Here is a 14908-nt window from a genome sequence, read left to right on the forward strand (position 1 = left end):
GTCATTTCTTTCTACTGTAAACATTTCTGAGATATGAGCTTTTGTTATTACATTGAAAACTTAAAGGTATTATGTATTTCATTACATGTTATAACAAGGTTACATTGTTTCATTAAACAATAGAGTTCTGACTCTCCATAGCAAACATATACTTAAAGGTCCAGTCAAATCAGCAATAAAACATGGTTCAAATTATTATAAACTGTTAAGGTCTCAAATCCTTCTGTAAAACACTCTGATGAGCATCATTACTTCAATAAAAAATAATGCATGCAGTGCAGATATTACCTTTCCTTTGGCAATAATGTAGAAAGTGTTTCCTTCCTCTCCCTCCCGGATGACATAGTCGCCTTTGTCATAATACTCCTAATGAGGAAATACAAGAAAGATCTCATTTAGTTATTGATTTTCCACTGAGTCACTGCTGACTTGTTCCTGTAGAGATCGTCCCAAAGGAGACCACAGGAAGGCTGCACAGAAGTACTATAGGAAGCTTTGTACTGCACAGCTACCTCTGATAGCCATTAAGGTTCGAGAAGTTGGCTCTAAGTACAGTCGCATGTCATAAGTATACATTCTCTACTAAGAACACATTTCTGCACAAATTAATGCATAATTACAGTTTGTTTGCTACATTTCATGAACTGGAAAGAAATAAAAAATAAAATGTGGTTTGTGTGAAAGTTATGGCACATTTCATATTTTGTGTTTTATTTCTTTTTTTTCCAATATATGTTATATATTGTTATAACTGTATGTTTTCAAAGTTCTGTAAAGCTGCTTTGTGACAACATCATTGTAAAAAGCGCTATACAAATAAACTTGAATTGAATTGAATTGAATATGTTAAAAGCAATATCAATAGGCATTGTGCACAATTGTAAAATTTGAAAAAATCCCATATTTATGTTTGTTCCCAGTAGAGGATGTATACTTATTTTCACTTAGAAAGTACACGCGTAACATATTTATTAGCCAAGTACACCAATGCCAGATTGAAAGACATCATTTCAGTCAGCTACTTTCCAGTCAGTCTCAGCTGATGATGTCATCTACACTTAACCATTACCTCATAGGTCCTGTAATCCACCAGTGGAAGAGTACACAAGAGTGGGAATGGTTACAACTAACAGACATTTTATGCAAAATGTAAATCACAGCCAGTGTACATTAGTGATCAGTCACTAACTGTGCAAAAAGTCAAAAAGAAAATTGTTTAAAACTATTTATCTTGAATATAAATGCAATTATCCTGGTAAAAAAAACACCATAAAAAATAGAATAGACACAAATAAACACACAGAAAAATATAACAACTTTTTTTTCCAAAAATGTTACTGATGCCTTGTTTAGAAGGATACTTGTTTAGAAGGCCTTTTTTTTTTAAAGAATACAGCCTGGTTACAACCAGTTTGGTTCTTGACTTCTGGCTGAACTCCTGACCTTGTGTGGATTTGTTCAATTCCGTCAGCAACACGGCTGATTAAATGTAATGAAAGATTAATTAGATGAAGAAGGTATTTAATGGTAACTGTAAGTACTAGAGTTCCTCGAGGAGAGGTCTGGAAATGGTTAAGCTAACACAGTCACAAATATATTATTTATTAGTTTATTTTGCCTGTATTATAATGGTACATGATTCATGTATAATTTTCTCAGATTGCCTGTTACATTGCATGTTATATTAATATATGATTCATCAATATTTCAATTCAATTAATAGCAATCATTTTACCATCTCATGGCAACTGTTAACAAATAGAGAATGAATGTATGTTCCACAATTAATGTACATTATATACTATATTATGTACTTTAGGTATTTCATAAATTATGCTTACAAAAGGGTAACATGACTACTTGCAGCAACACTGTCCAACTAGCTAATTCTACATTAGTTCATCTCTAATCAGATCCGACTCACTGTCCCCTTCTAAAGCTTCTGAAGGCTCAATATACAGTAAGAATGTGCTCTTAAAATAATGCGTTAGAATAAAAGTACATCACTACGAACCAATGGAATATTACGGAATTATTCATTCAAACTAGATGTAATTGAACCTGCTGTTACAGTACTGTACAAAAGTCAGAGAACATTCTTCTTTTATGTAATTTCCACTAAAAATGGCCATGAAGTTATCAATTTTTAGCATACAGAAAACATCATCACTGTCCAAAGAAAAACAAGCATCTCCACAATGGCAAGTTTTCAGTAGAGGGCAAAAACATTCTTTACCTATAATGTAAGTTAATGTAAAAAGATTCTATTTCAAGCAATTCTGGAGCATTTCTGTTGGTCCATTCATGATGACATTTTCACACAATATAAAGGGCAGCTTCTGTTTCTGTTTCAATGGTACATAAAAATGAAAAAAAAATTTATCATATTCTTCAGTACTTACTGAGTACTGAGTGTGTCCACCCATACCAGCACAGTGGAGGGATGAAAAGTGGATTTCTTCAGATCTGAATCAAGATTCAAGTTTGATTTTCTCCCCCCTCTCAAAGATGAAAGCTTTAAATACTGCTTATCTGATGGTGACAGTGTTGGTGATTTAACACAGCTATTATTACTCATATTTTCTCTGCAGTTTTAGAAAAATAATTTTTTTCACTTTCTTTTTGACTTTCCCCTGAAATGTCTAAAAAATAAATATCTTGTTCTTAATGGCTGTTTTGACTGTAACTGATAAAATTAATGGTGGGCTTTTGTGCATCACTGTAAGTATAAAATAGTTCTGAAAGTTTAATCACTACTTGCTTCCATACCTTTAGCCTATATTGTATATACTGTTTATATATATATATATATATATATATATATATATATATATATATATATATATATATATTGTATGGTTTCTTAATTCTATTTTTATTTTTTATATTTTTCTGCTAACAGACACCTTGTTTATTTATTTCTATAGTATATCTTATATTTTGTATTTTGTATGATGCACATCTTTGTCTACTTACTGCTCTTTATCTGCTTACTGTGTATTCTGCTGTAACAATGCAAATTTCCCCAGTGGGATAACAAAAGTCTTTATTATCTATTTATTATCTTATCTTATCTTATACTGTACATTTCGCATCCATTATTACCACAAACAAAACTTCAACAACTGTGAAGGACAACCTTCAAACTGTGACCATGTGTGATGTCTTCAGCATATTTTTGTTGAGCACCAGTTGCAGATTCTTGGAAGTTGCAGAAAGAAACATTAGTTCTGGCCATTCTCTGTAGATAAGCGTGATTGCTATCAACATATCCACAACCCAGCCATGCGTCCTCCCGGCTGGACTCTGCTGTTGTTTCATCTGAGAAGTTCTCCAGGCGAGCCCTGGACCTCTTTACAGCAGGAACTCCAAAACATTTGTCCACTCGAAGACTCCCTCACCACATTCCATTCCTCACTGTTTAATGATAGAGCTCCACATTATCTGCATTTTGCAGTCCGAAACATCTGTGCCACTATTGAATTACATTGCTTCCCAATCCCTCGGGAGGGAATATAATCAACTCCATCGGAATGATTGAATAACAGAATTCTCCCATTCAACCCTGGGGACTGACAATCGAGAGGAATGTCCTTGAAGTTTTTTCAGAAGGTGGGGAATGTGAGGAGGGTTATTTGACACAAAGCTGACAAAGCCCACACTCTTTTAGAAAAACTTGCTTTTGGCCCCTTGGAGAGCCATGGAATAAATCAGTCAGCAGCTTGAATTGGCTGTCACACACATCTTTAACAAATCACAGCCCCCACTACCCCCAACTTCCACCCTCAACCTCCAAATCAGGAACATTTTACTTGGCCTTAGTTAAATAATTACGGCAACAATGTCAAATAATTATGATAACAATCTACTGGGCCAGGAGATGACAGACGGAATATCTGCCCTGTCTAACAAAAGGATTATTGATGGTGGGTGTAACAGTTTTCTGGCTTGGTGTTCAATAGGATATGTAATCAACTATGAAGAGATAGGATCTTTACTTACCACCTCCAAGCAGTCAACAATCTTTGTCAGCTTGTCCTCTGGTAGATTGGCCAAAAGGGAAACACTGGAATTCAAAAAGGGAAGAGAGGAAATCAATGATTGCCAGGCATCTTTAAAACATGATAGAGATCTTTCTGTGACGATATGTGGTACAGAGGTAATAAAGAACACTTGTGTTTATTTCAGCTTAAATTAGATTATCTCAGTGGTTTATGTTTTCCTATTAACATCACTAGGTTAGCCTTCAGATGAAATCAGTCCACTGGGTTCCAGTCATGTTTTCTATCTAAATTGTATATATAGGGTCAAGTAGGTCATTTCAAGAATACTTTTAGACCAGTGGCTCCTTATCCTGCTCCTGGAATATCCTTGTCCCACTTAGTGTAGTGGTTTTCCTGCTACAACACACCCATTCTTAAATATAAAGGCACATATGTGTGTAAATGACCTGTAAAGGTATATTTGGCTGTCCTGTATTGTACCTTATAACTTCAACATAAGTGGGTGGATCTAAATTGCTGTACGCTGGGTGGATATATGTAAATGAGGTGGATATATCTAAATGAGTTCGTTCTTGGGATATCACAAAAAACATAAGTGCAAAATAGACTGAAGTAAATTGTGCTGCACCAAATTCAATTAAACAGGACTAATTATGCTCTCTTTGTAATCAAGCATGCAGTCTGGTCAGTATTCTTTACTGATGATATCCACCATACATTCAGAAAAGCATATTGTGATGTAATGTGACATAATTTATCATGATAATAATAAATATCATCATATTGCCCAGTCCTAATCTTAACTCAGAAACAGATTAGAGTTAATTAGTTGGATCAGGTGTGTTAGACCAAGAAATTGATAAAGTATCCAGGACTAGGACTGGAAACCACATCTCTAGGTCAGCTTGCATCTTCAACCTAGAAAATTTAAAGCTACGCTTTTCTTGCTCATATCTATTCATCTTCCATCGTATGTACTCATAGCTGAGAAAATCTCTCTTTGACGGTCACGGTAGCAGGTACTGTTACTTGATGCTAGCATGGACTGTGGGGGGCCGATATGTTGGTTGGATCACCTTCTGAGGAAGCTGCGATGCTGCTCATGCCGTGCCTCAGCAGTCATTCGCATGACGTTGTGAAACACCTCTCGGTCGAGGACCCAGGTTCTGACATTGCTGGCCGCTGCAACCACAAAAAACAGCAGGTAAGGGGAAATGCCAGTGCGCTGTCAGGGCTTGACCTCTGCCTCACTGCATGAGACAAGATTAACTTGCAGTGAACCAGTTACCAGGAAACAGCTGTTTCCAATAGGGTGCTTGGGAAGTGGTTACATTTTACGACTTATAGGACTGAATAACTGTGGTCAAGATAAAAAGTTACAACATATAGTTAAAGTATTATTCTTCTTGGTTTGAACTGAGTCTATCTGAGAAATATAATTTCTCTTGTTAACTGGCTAGACAGCATTCTGGCAAAATGTAGTAATAGCTTAGCAGCAGACTGGGTGCTTTGAATTGAAAGTGTAACTGATAAAGGGTATCAAGTGAATGCACATTAACAAAATGTATTACATGAACATATTATTTGCTAAAACAAGTAAACTTAAAGCAATTGTGTTAGTGTAACATTTTTTCTTTGTGTGCAACCACTTGACAGTAAAATCATGAACGAAAGGAAAATCCAGAATTAAGTATTTTAGAAAGGTGGTCACCACAAGCCAACAGAACAGCTTCAATTCACATTTGTTTGGATTCTACAAGTCTCTGAGGCCTTACTAGAGCAACAGAAAACCATTCTGCCTAAAGATATTCCCTCAGTGGGTGTTTTGATGATGATGGTGGAGAGCGCTGTCTAATACATTGGTCTAAAATGTCTTATAAATGTTCAAACAGGTTGAGATTTGAGATCATCTTGATACTTATTAAACAATTCAGTGACTCATTCTGCCCTGTAGATGGGGTCAGTTTCATCCTAGTAGAGACCACTCCCACTGATTTGCAGTGACTCTTCCTTCTAAGGGAACAAGTGGACCAAAACTGTCCCCACAGCATAACAGTGCAACCAGGCCTCCTCACCGTAGGGGTCAAGCATTCAGGCCTGTACACATCACACATGTGCCCACCCACTTGCAGAACATGGTGAAGGACGATGTTTTTTCCACATCTCTGTAGATCAGTGTTTTTTGCACCACTGAACTCTCATATGTGCAACTGTTTTTGTAATAAGGTAACAATTAATACAATAACTATATTATTATATCACTCTCTATGCAGTAGTAGTTGGACTGTTCTTGCTCACAGTCTGATCACGTCCTGTATTGATATACTCAGTCACCAGAACAGCTGCTCTTCAGCACTGCAGTGATACTGGCATGGTGGTGTGTTAGTGTGTGTGTTGCGCTGGTATGAGTGGATCAGAGACAGCAGTGCTGTTGGAGTTTTTTTGGTTGGTGGACTATTCTCAACCAAAATATCTGGCCTGTAGCATCTTGTGACCACTGAGGAAGAACTAGAGGATGACCAACAAAAACTGTGCAGCAACAGAGTTACTGTCTCTGACTTTACATCTACAAGGTGGACCAATAAGGTAGGAGTGTCTAATAGAGTGGATCATTGGACACAGTGTTTAAAAACTCCAGCAGCACTGCTGTGTCTGATCCACTCATCTCAGCACAAAACAAATTAACACACCACCACCACATCAGTGTCACTGTAGTGCTGAGAATTATCCACCACCCAAATAACACCTGTTCTGTGGTGCTCCAGTGGGGGCCCTGAGCATTAAAGAACAGGGTAAAAGGGGGCTAACAAGTAAGTGTGGACACAAGGAGGTGGTTTTAATGTTATGGCTAAGCTGTGCACCTGCCACAGAGCATGGTAAGATATTATTGCATAACTGCTTCATTCGGTACATCTGTCTGGAAGCACCTGCTCAAGTTTCTGATTATGTCTCTCCATTCATTTATTCATGTTCTTTTTTTAATTTGTTAATTTGTCCACCATCTCTATATGGAATAAACATTATTATGAATTATTTGAAATGTTATCTAGTCTTGATGTGTCAGTTTGGCAAGGCTATGGGTTCACATGTGGTCAGTGTTCTTTCCGAGTTTACATTGCAGTTTATGAATAGGATCCTGCTTAGAGTCCTTTTGTAAATATCTGACATCATTAGGGTTATTTGATTGGAGAAAGTGCTTTAGGCCAAAACAAACTAAATCGCTGATGTGTCCAAAAGCTTTGCGCTGCAAAGGAAATCAGGAGTGTACAAGGTGTTCCAGTCTTTCCTCCTTTTCTGTGTTTGATGGCCGTGGGCAACAGTGGGTTTGGATGTCTAAATGTGAAATATTCTCCAAGTCTGAGCTCACCATGTTTAGATAACACACCAGTGAACTGGTGTTATTCAAACAGAATACTGAGCTTAGGACAAACTGTACCTCTCCACCATCCCACCTGAAGTTGGGTGAATATTTGCATAATTCACTGTATCAACCTCTGTTTATATCCTTGCTCATGTTCAATTTTTAATGTCTGATTTCATATTCATGACAAGGGATTTTTTTCTTTGATAACTTATTCTATTTATGCTTAAGTCCCATTACGAACAGTGTTGAAATACTTTACCTTTGACTGACGCAGTCCTGGTACAGTTATATAAAATGGCTAATTCACCAAATGTTGTCCAGACTGCGATGGAAGTTAGCAGTTTGTTGTTCTGATAGACATCTAGGTTACCATCTGTCAGTTAAAAAAACAATATTACTCAAAATTCAGAATAACTTGGCATACTGCACACTTAAAAGGGCATTCAGACCTAAAAATATAGTTTAACATGACGTTTATATGTTGAATGTGTTGTACATATTCTACACAGCAGCACTGCTTCCCTCAATCAGCTTATCAGCTTCACAGAATTCATAATTTTATATCATTTTTGTTTATATCATGTTTGCCTAACACAAATACGTCATACAGTTGGGGATTCATCTGCTGTCAACCAAACTGTCTGCTAGCACAGCCTCTGATCTATAGACTAATAAATACAGCCAAGCTAGCATTAATGTTAATGTTTACCTCAGCTGTCAAACAAAACAGCCCACCTTAAAAAATCCTCCCAAAGTTCTAGATTTTCAAAAGTTTCTCCCGCTTTCAAAATACATTGTCAGAAGAGGGATTTCCTAGTCTTTAAACTGGAAAATCTCACTCTGGATGCAGCACTGCTAGTTAGCATGTTTACAACACGTAACGATTGTTATATTTATCATTTTGGAGTGTCTCTTCAAACAATAACAAATATGAAAGGAATAATACACGTCTACACAATGTTCCCAATACCCTGAACGTGGTCATGTTTGGTGTCTGAAGTTTGCTTCTTTAGTTTTACACTGGGGCTATGAAGCTAATGTAACTAGCAATGGAAGCTTATAGTAGACCAGTTAGCATTGGGCAAACTGCATGCCTAAATGTTTAAGACTTGTTTATGTGCTTTCTGTGGAAGCCAGCTTTTGTCATATTGTGTCAGAAACTATTTAAGTAAGTCTTTTTGATATTACTTAACAACTTCATGTGGTTGGAGGCATGTGTGTGATGATTTAAGCATGCTATTTGCACAAGGCTAGTTGGTAGGCTTTAAGCTTCCATTAGTTATTAGCTGCACTATCCTCATAGCTCCTGTCTAAACTAAAGAAAAACAGCATTTTACATTTGGACAGCCTCTTGGCTGATTGTTGATACATCAGCTGATAGAACTGGGGTAAGGAAAACCAAGTTTAACTTCTGGAAAACTTGTCCCTTTAGCTAACAATGAAAAGTATTTTAATACCGAAAGCATTTTATAGAAGATTATTTTATTCTTACCAGCCAGCACAAAGAGGTGGTTCCCTGGCTCGCCTTGCTTGATGACAAACTCTCCCTGCTGGTAGGTTCGCTCATACATACACTCCACCATGTCTTTGAGCTGCTGTCCTTCCAGTCTCTTCAGATACCGATTTTTATTCAAGGCATCCGTTAGGAGCTTCTTCACACTGTCAGATCACACATTCATCATGATTAAAGACTAGATCTTGGCTTTATATCATGCACTGCAAATAGGAATGTCTTGTAAAATTTGAACATGATGCTCAATCTGTCAGAATGAGTTTATGGTCTCATTAGCGAATGCACTTAATGAAAAAGCGAGGAATCTTCAGAGACTTATAGGTCTTCAGAGAAGGCCTACAGATTTCTGCGACGATAACAGAATCTTTAGTTGTTCTTGAACTCTGAAAGTATTGTAGTTCTACTCTTCATTAAGCTTTGGTTGGAAATAAAAGGGTTAAATTCTTGAACTGCCCAACAGAAAATAATTGAATTAGTTCTAGTTCAGATGGTGCCTTTAACATGTGACAGTAGTGTGAGGGAAGATGGATTAAGGGAGGGAAGAGAACACTGAAAACTTGGACAGAAGCTCTGGGTGGCTTCTGCCTGTAGGTAGACCCCCACTTGTAACTGTGGTGAGACTGTCATATGACTGAGGAACAGGGAGGAGATGGGGTGGTGATGGGGACACTGAAAATGTTTGTCCCATCACATTTTCCATTACTTTGTCATGGAAAATGAAGGGTAAGGATGTGAATTTATAGGGCGTTAGATTGGATGAAGGAGAGTTTCAGGCATGTTCCTGCCCCTAAACGTCAGTTATTCCGTAGAGCTGGAAATCGTTTTGAATTACAATGGGTGGGGCCTACTGGGTAAGAAAAATACCACTCTAGGCCTCCTGAAAGGCCTGAAATTGGAGCAATAGCCTCACAGATGTATTTTAGTCAGTTGTTAGAAATGGAAGGCCAGGGTTCTTTGCTGAAAAATTCACTGTAAAACTGAAACATACAATGTGAAATATGTCAATATGTCCAGCTTCAAATCAATTATAAAATGTTTTTTTTTACCATATTTTATCACAAACTGCCGGCCTAGCCCTAATAGTCACAGGTCGCTACTGAAATAAATTATCAGGGCTATAAAAACCTGAAATTATGTTTTCTGTACAGTATTATTCTCAGTCTGGGTCTTGGGTTAAATTAAGACAGCTGGCCAATTATTGCCCTTTGGGTGGTGGTGGTTGTTTTATTTTCAAATTATTCAAGACCAATTAAGCAGTTCTTCAGACTCTTTTTTTCTGTTTTCAAATGGACCAGTCGTTCAATTGTCTATAACGGCTCAGAGAATAGATAATGAATCTCCTAATGGTGTCTCATAGGCCGAACATTGGCCAACAAAAGTGACCTGCTATAATGAGAGCTTACACAACATGGTCTCTGAGGAGATTACCATGTGAATGGTACATCCTAATTAAGAATGTACAAAAGAAGATAACAGACTTGATTTACAAGCACTTTATTTATAAGCAGTCAGTGGGATTTTTTTCTCAGTTGTATTCAGTTTATTTTGATGGCCCCATGTAGGTTATCTACATGTGAACATTTGTAGATACTAACTACCTGGTAAAAACTACCTCAAACTACCTGGTAAAAACTTTGGGTTAGGAACAGAACTAGGGTAAAAGTTAGGGTTACTTAATAGTGAACTTAATAGGCATTTAGTTGAATGTAACGACAGTCAGCATCTACAGGAGATCTTCAAAATATTTCACAATTAAAGTGCTTAATGCATCCTCACAAAATGTTATGACATGAAACGTTACCTGATACCAGTAGTGTTTTAGGTATTATTTGAGAGGTGGATAATTCTCATCACTGTAGTGACACTAACATAGTGGTGTCAGTGTGTGTTGCGCTGGTATAAGTGGACCAGACACAGCAGTGCTACTGGAGTTTTTAAACACCCCTGTGTCACTGCTGGACTGAGAATAGGACAGATAACAGTCTGAATATAGTGCTCCTATATAGTAAATGAACCTGATACAACGGACAAACAGCACAGATACAAGGAGTGGCTGGTCAATGTATCTACATGATGCATGATTTCACATCAAATAGCTATGAATGATTCTGCCGAATTATTCAGACATTTTGAGAAGTGAGTGAAATTCTCCTTGAACAGCCTAAGCAAGACATTTCAGTGTAGCATACAAAAACAGACATTTTTTTAGATATTAAGATATTCCACCAGGCTTCTAACCTTGGTTCTTTCCAGACTCTTGCACTCTCGAAGTAGAACTTGGGCATGCTGCTTGAATCATATGTCCTGGAGGAAGGTTCTGCAGACACTCCAGCTTTAGCTCCTTTCCTCTTGTTGAGGGTCTCTCGCAACAGGCCGCTAAGACGCTGACTGAACTTGGCCTTTGTGGGCGAAGACAAGAGCTCCAAATCTCCTGGATTTTTCAATGCTTCCTGAAGTTTGCTGAGTTGGAGACACTTGTTCCTCAAAGCATCTGAGATGTCAGTGATAGTTTGGTTCTGCTGGGCTAGCTGCTCCTCCAGCTGTTTGATCTGGAGTTGCTGGGCATTCAATTCTTCATCCTTCTTCTTCAGCTGGGACTCCAGCTCCTCCACCTTCATCCTAAGAATCTGAGAACCACCATTGGATTCTGCATTGACCTTGGATTTGGCTGAGCCGTTGACGTGCATGAAGGGATTCAGTTTGACTGAGCCGTTTCCCATTTTGGTGGTAAGTGAGAACTACAGCAATAAAAGCAAAGAGTACAACACAGACAATGTTTACAACACAGACAAATCGTAGTGCATAAAATTAAACATGCATAATTATGCTTGAAAAACAGCATTTTTTTCATGTATATCCATAGTGTCCTAGCCAATTCTAGTGCAAAAAGTATTAGCATTCCACTCCACAGTACAGTACACTCCCCTAAGCAGTACTGTTATGTTCCCTACACTTTTGACAGGATAACGGTTAAAGGACGTTGATAAATAATTAATATAAATAATAAGACCTTCATTTGGAAGGTCCTATAGAATCACAACCAAACACATATCTTCAATATGCATGGTCTGATGGGAAAAATTTCCTTAGCTTTCTGTGAAGTGAAGTGAACCATTGTTCACTATTCCCAATGCAATTTGATGTTCTCTTCCACCAGTGTTTGGCTGGAACACGCTCAGTGATTGCATCTTGTCTTTTAACATAAACAAGCTTTAAAAGTCAAAGTATGTTCTCTCTACACTGTGTTCTGCAGCAACCAGAGGTGAGCCATCCACTACTGCTGAATGGCCACACCCCCTACTCTAACCCAATACTGAAACAATTAATAGCAGATGTTACTTTATTAACATGTCAACAAATTCATGATTTGGTTTGGTGTGAAAAGCTTAAATAGAGCAAAACCTTGAATCAGAAATGTTCACAGTAGTCCTAATGGGAACCAGATGTCCACCCCTATAAGCTCCCTCACAGAAAATTCTTACAAGCCTGGTTCCAAAAATGTTGGGACAATTTGCAAAATTTAAATGAAAACACAATGCAATGATGTGCAAATCAATTAAACCCTATATCTAATTTAAAATAGTAAAAACAACATATTAGTATTGTTTTTCTAAATATGCGGCCATTCTGAATTTGATGCCATCAACAAGTTTCAAAAAGGTTTTGACAGGGGCCACAAAAGACACAACTGATTAGGATAATTGGCAACAGGTCAGTAACACGATTGGGTATAAAAGAGCATCCCAGAGAGGCTGAGTATTACAGAAGTTTCACTCTGTGAAAGACTGCATAGAAAAATAGTGCAACAATTCAAGAATAATGTTTCTCAATGTAAACTCTCAAAGAATTTGGGGATTTCATGATCTATGGTACAACATATTATTTAAAGATTCAGAGAAACCAGAGAAATATCTGAATTCAAAGAACAAGGCCAAAAAAGTCATTCTGGGTTGCTGTGATCTTCGGGCCATCAAGCAACATTGCATTACAAACAGACATAATTCAGTAGTGGAAATCATTGTATGAGCTCAGGAACACTTCTGAAAACCACTCTCTGTGAACACAGTTCATCTCTGCATTCACAAATGCAAGGCAGAACTCTACCATACAAAAATGCAATGAGATGAAGTGGAGAAGTGTCCTGTGGTCCAACAAAGCAAAAGTCTTTTTGGAAATCATGGATACTGCATCCTCCAGGCTAAAGAAAAGAGGGACCATTTGGCTTGTTATCAGCACACAGTTTCTAAACTACAGCAGTTCGTCTCCTCAGTTCTCAAATGCTTACAGAGTGTTGTTAAAAGAACAGATGCAATACCGGTGTACGGCACGGTGTAAACATGCCCCATCCCAAAAAATTTTTTAATGTATTGCTGGCATGAAATTAAAAATGGGCATGTTTTTCAAAAACGAATGTCTCAGGTTCAACATTTGATATGTTGTCTTTGTACTATACTCAGTTTCATACATTATTGATTTGCACATCATTGTATTTTGTTTTTTATTACATTTTGCACAGCATCCCAACTTTTTGGAAAAGGGGTTGTATAAGAAATTATTATAAATACAATGCCAGATGCTTGAGACATTGTTTTACAGTAGTGTTATTTATAAAGTTTTGGTCTAAAATGTATTTTAATTGGTTTATTTTAATGTACTTGCGATGGAAGGATATTGTAGATGTTCTAGGATGTTTAAGAAGGGTGTTCTAAGGCAAAATAGTCTCCAAAGAAAACCTAATTTTTCAGATTGACCACTATGTTACCATAATCGACATTTCATACAAAAACTCAGAAGATTTGTGTAGGTTCATTTTTGGGTTATACAGTAAATAAAATGGCTAAATTTGTATTGTACACATTTTGAGCCCTGCTTCCCATCATGACCACTGTAAAGTAATATGAGTCGGTAAGTTTCTCTACAAAGAACCATTTCACATCAGACCACTCTGAATGACTTTGTTTCTACCTCAACCAGAAATTTTGAACAGTCAGTAGAATTCCTCTTTAATATATAACAACACTTAGAAGTTGGTCTGTTCATGGCATAATAATAGAATAAATGAAAGGAGTAAAGGACTCCATACAAGGACTGAATTAATGTCTTATTGCTTTAAAGGGACTAAAATAGGTCTCCTTTAACACTGGTTGTTTGTATGGTGTATATTTAGCCATGACATGAATGAGGCACAGCCGGATTAAATCAGTTCCATTTAATGCAAAATGACTGAAATGACTGTACAGAATCAGTAGATCCTACTGTACAGAGAAAGTAGAAGGTGAAGTACATAGTATACATGTATGTGTATGATACAAAAATACACATAGTCCCCAGATTGAGACACAGCTGGCTCACATAACATCAACATGTTGACCCTTAAAGCTAACACAGAAATTATAGTTCACACAGAAATTACAGCAGAAAAGCTGGCATTTCAGATCATCGTTTATATGATAATGCGTGGGTGTGCTTTTTTATCCATTTCTGATATGGTGTTGGCATTTGCACCCTATGTACCACAGCTCTGTTTGATGGCAAAGGTTAGAAGACCCTTTTATCTGTCTATTAATGAATAATCTCCCAAATGCGAAGAGAAGTTGTAGAGATAGGGAGGGGGGGGGGAGAGAGAGAGAGAGAGAGAGAGAGAGAGAGAGAGATAGAGAGAGTGACACAGACAGACAGACAGAGAAAAATTTAAATGAGATCAGGAGGCCCAAAATTATTTAGTCTACTAAAAGACCTTTTTATCTGTCTTTTAATGAATAATTAATCCTGCAAATGTGAAGAGAAGTGGTAGAAAGAGGGACAGAGAGACAGAGAGAGAGATGAAATATATGACAGATGTACATGATTTTACAAATTGGTACAAACGTCCAGTTGAAACTGGACACACATCCTGCACAAAACATCCTCTATGTGGGTAAAAAGACACTGACTAGGACAATATCCACTTTCATTAAATATTCAAAAAAAACTCTACACATCTGGAATATAAAATCCTCTACTATAAAGCACTGGCCAGTCAGGAGC

General features: G+C 37.3%; 1 protein-coding gene across 2 annotated transcripts in view; it reads right to left on the minus strand.

The window, feature by feature from the left end:
• Nucleotides 1–14908, minus strand: part of prkg2 (protein kinase cGMP-dependent 2) — a 39254-nt gene that overhangs the window by 19752 nt on the left and 4594 nt on the right. For both annotated transcript variants that reach the window (XM_017705129.2, XM_017705128.2), the window contains exons 2-7: nucleotides 11120–11619; nucleotides 8861–9027; nucleotides 7628–7741; nucleotides 5081–5186; nucleotides 4003–4066; nucleotides 289–366 (exon numbers count right to left, since the gene is read on the minus strand). In XM_017705129.2, coding sequence (XP_017560618.1) covers nucleotides 289–366; nucleotides 4003–4066; nucleotides 5081–5186; nucleotides 7628–7741; nucleotides 8861–9027; nucleotides 11120–11601 — 1011 coding nt within the window. In that variant the 5' untranslated portion in view covers nucleotides 11602–11619. The remainder of the gene's footprint in view (nucleotides 1–288; nucleotides 367–4002; nucleotides 4067–5080; nucleotides 5187–7627; nucleotides 7742–8860; nucleotides 9028–11119; nucleotides 11620–14908) is intronic.

The sequence above is a fragment of the Pygocentrus nattereri genome, chromosome 20 (assembly GCF_015220715.1).
Source record: "Pygocentrus nattereri isolate fPygNat1 chromosome 20, fPygNat1.pri, whole genome shotgun sequence".
NCBI lineage: Eukaryota > Metazoa > Chordata > Actinopteri > Characiformes > Serrasalmidae > Pygocentrus > Pygocentrus nattereri.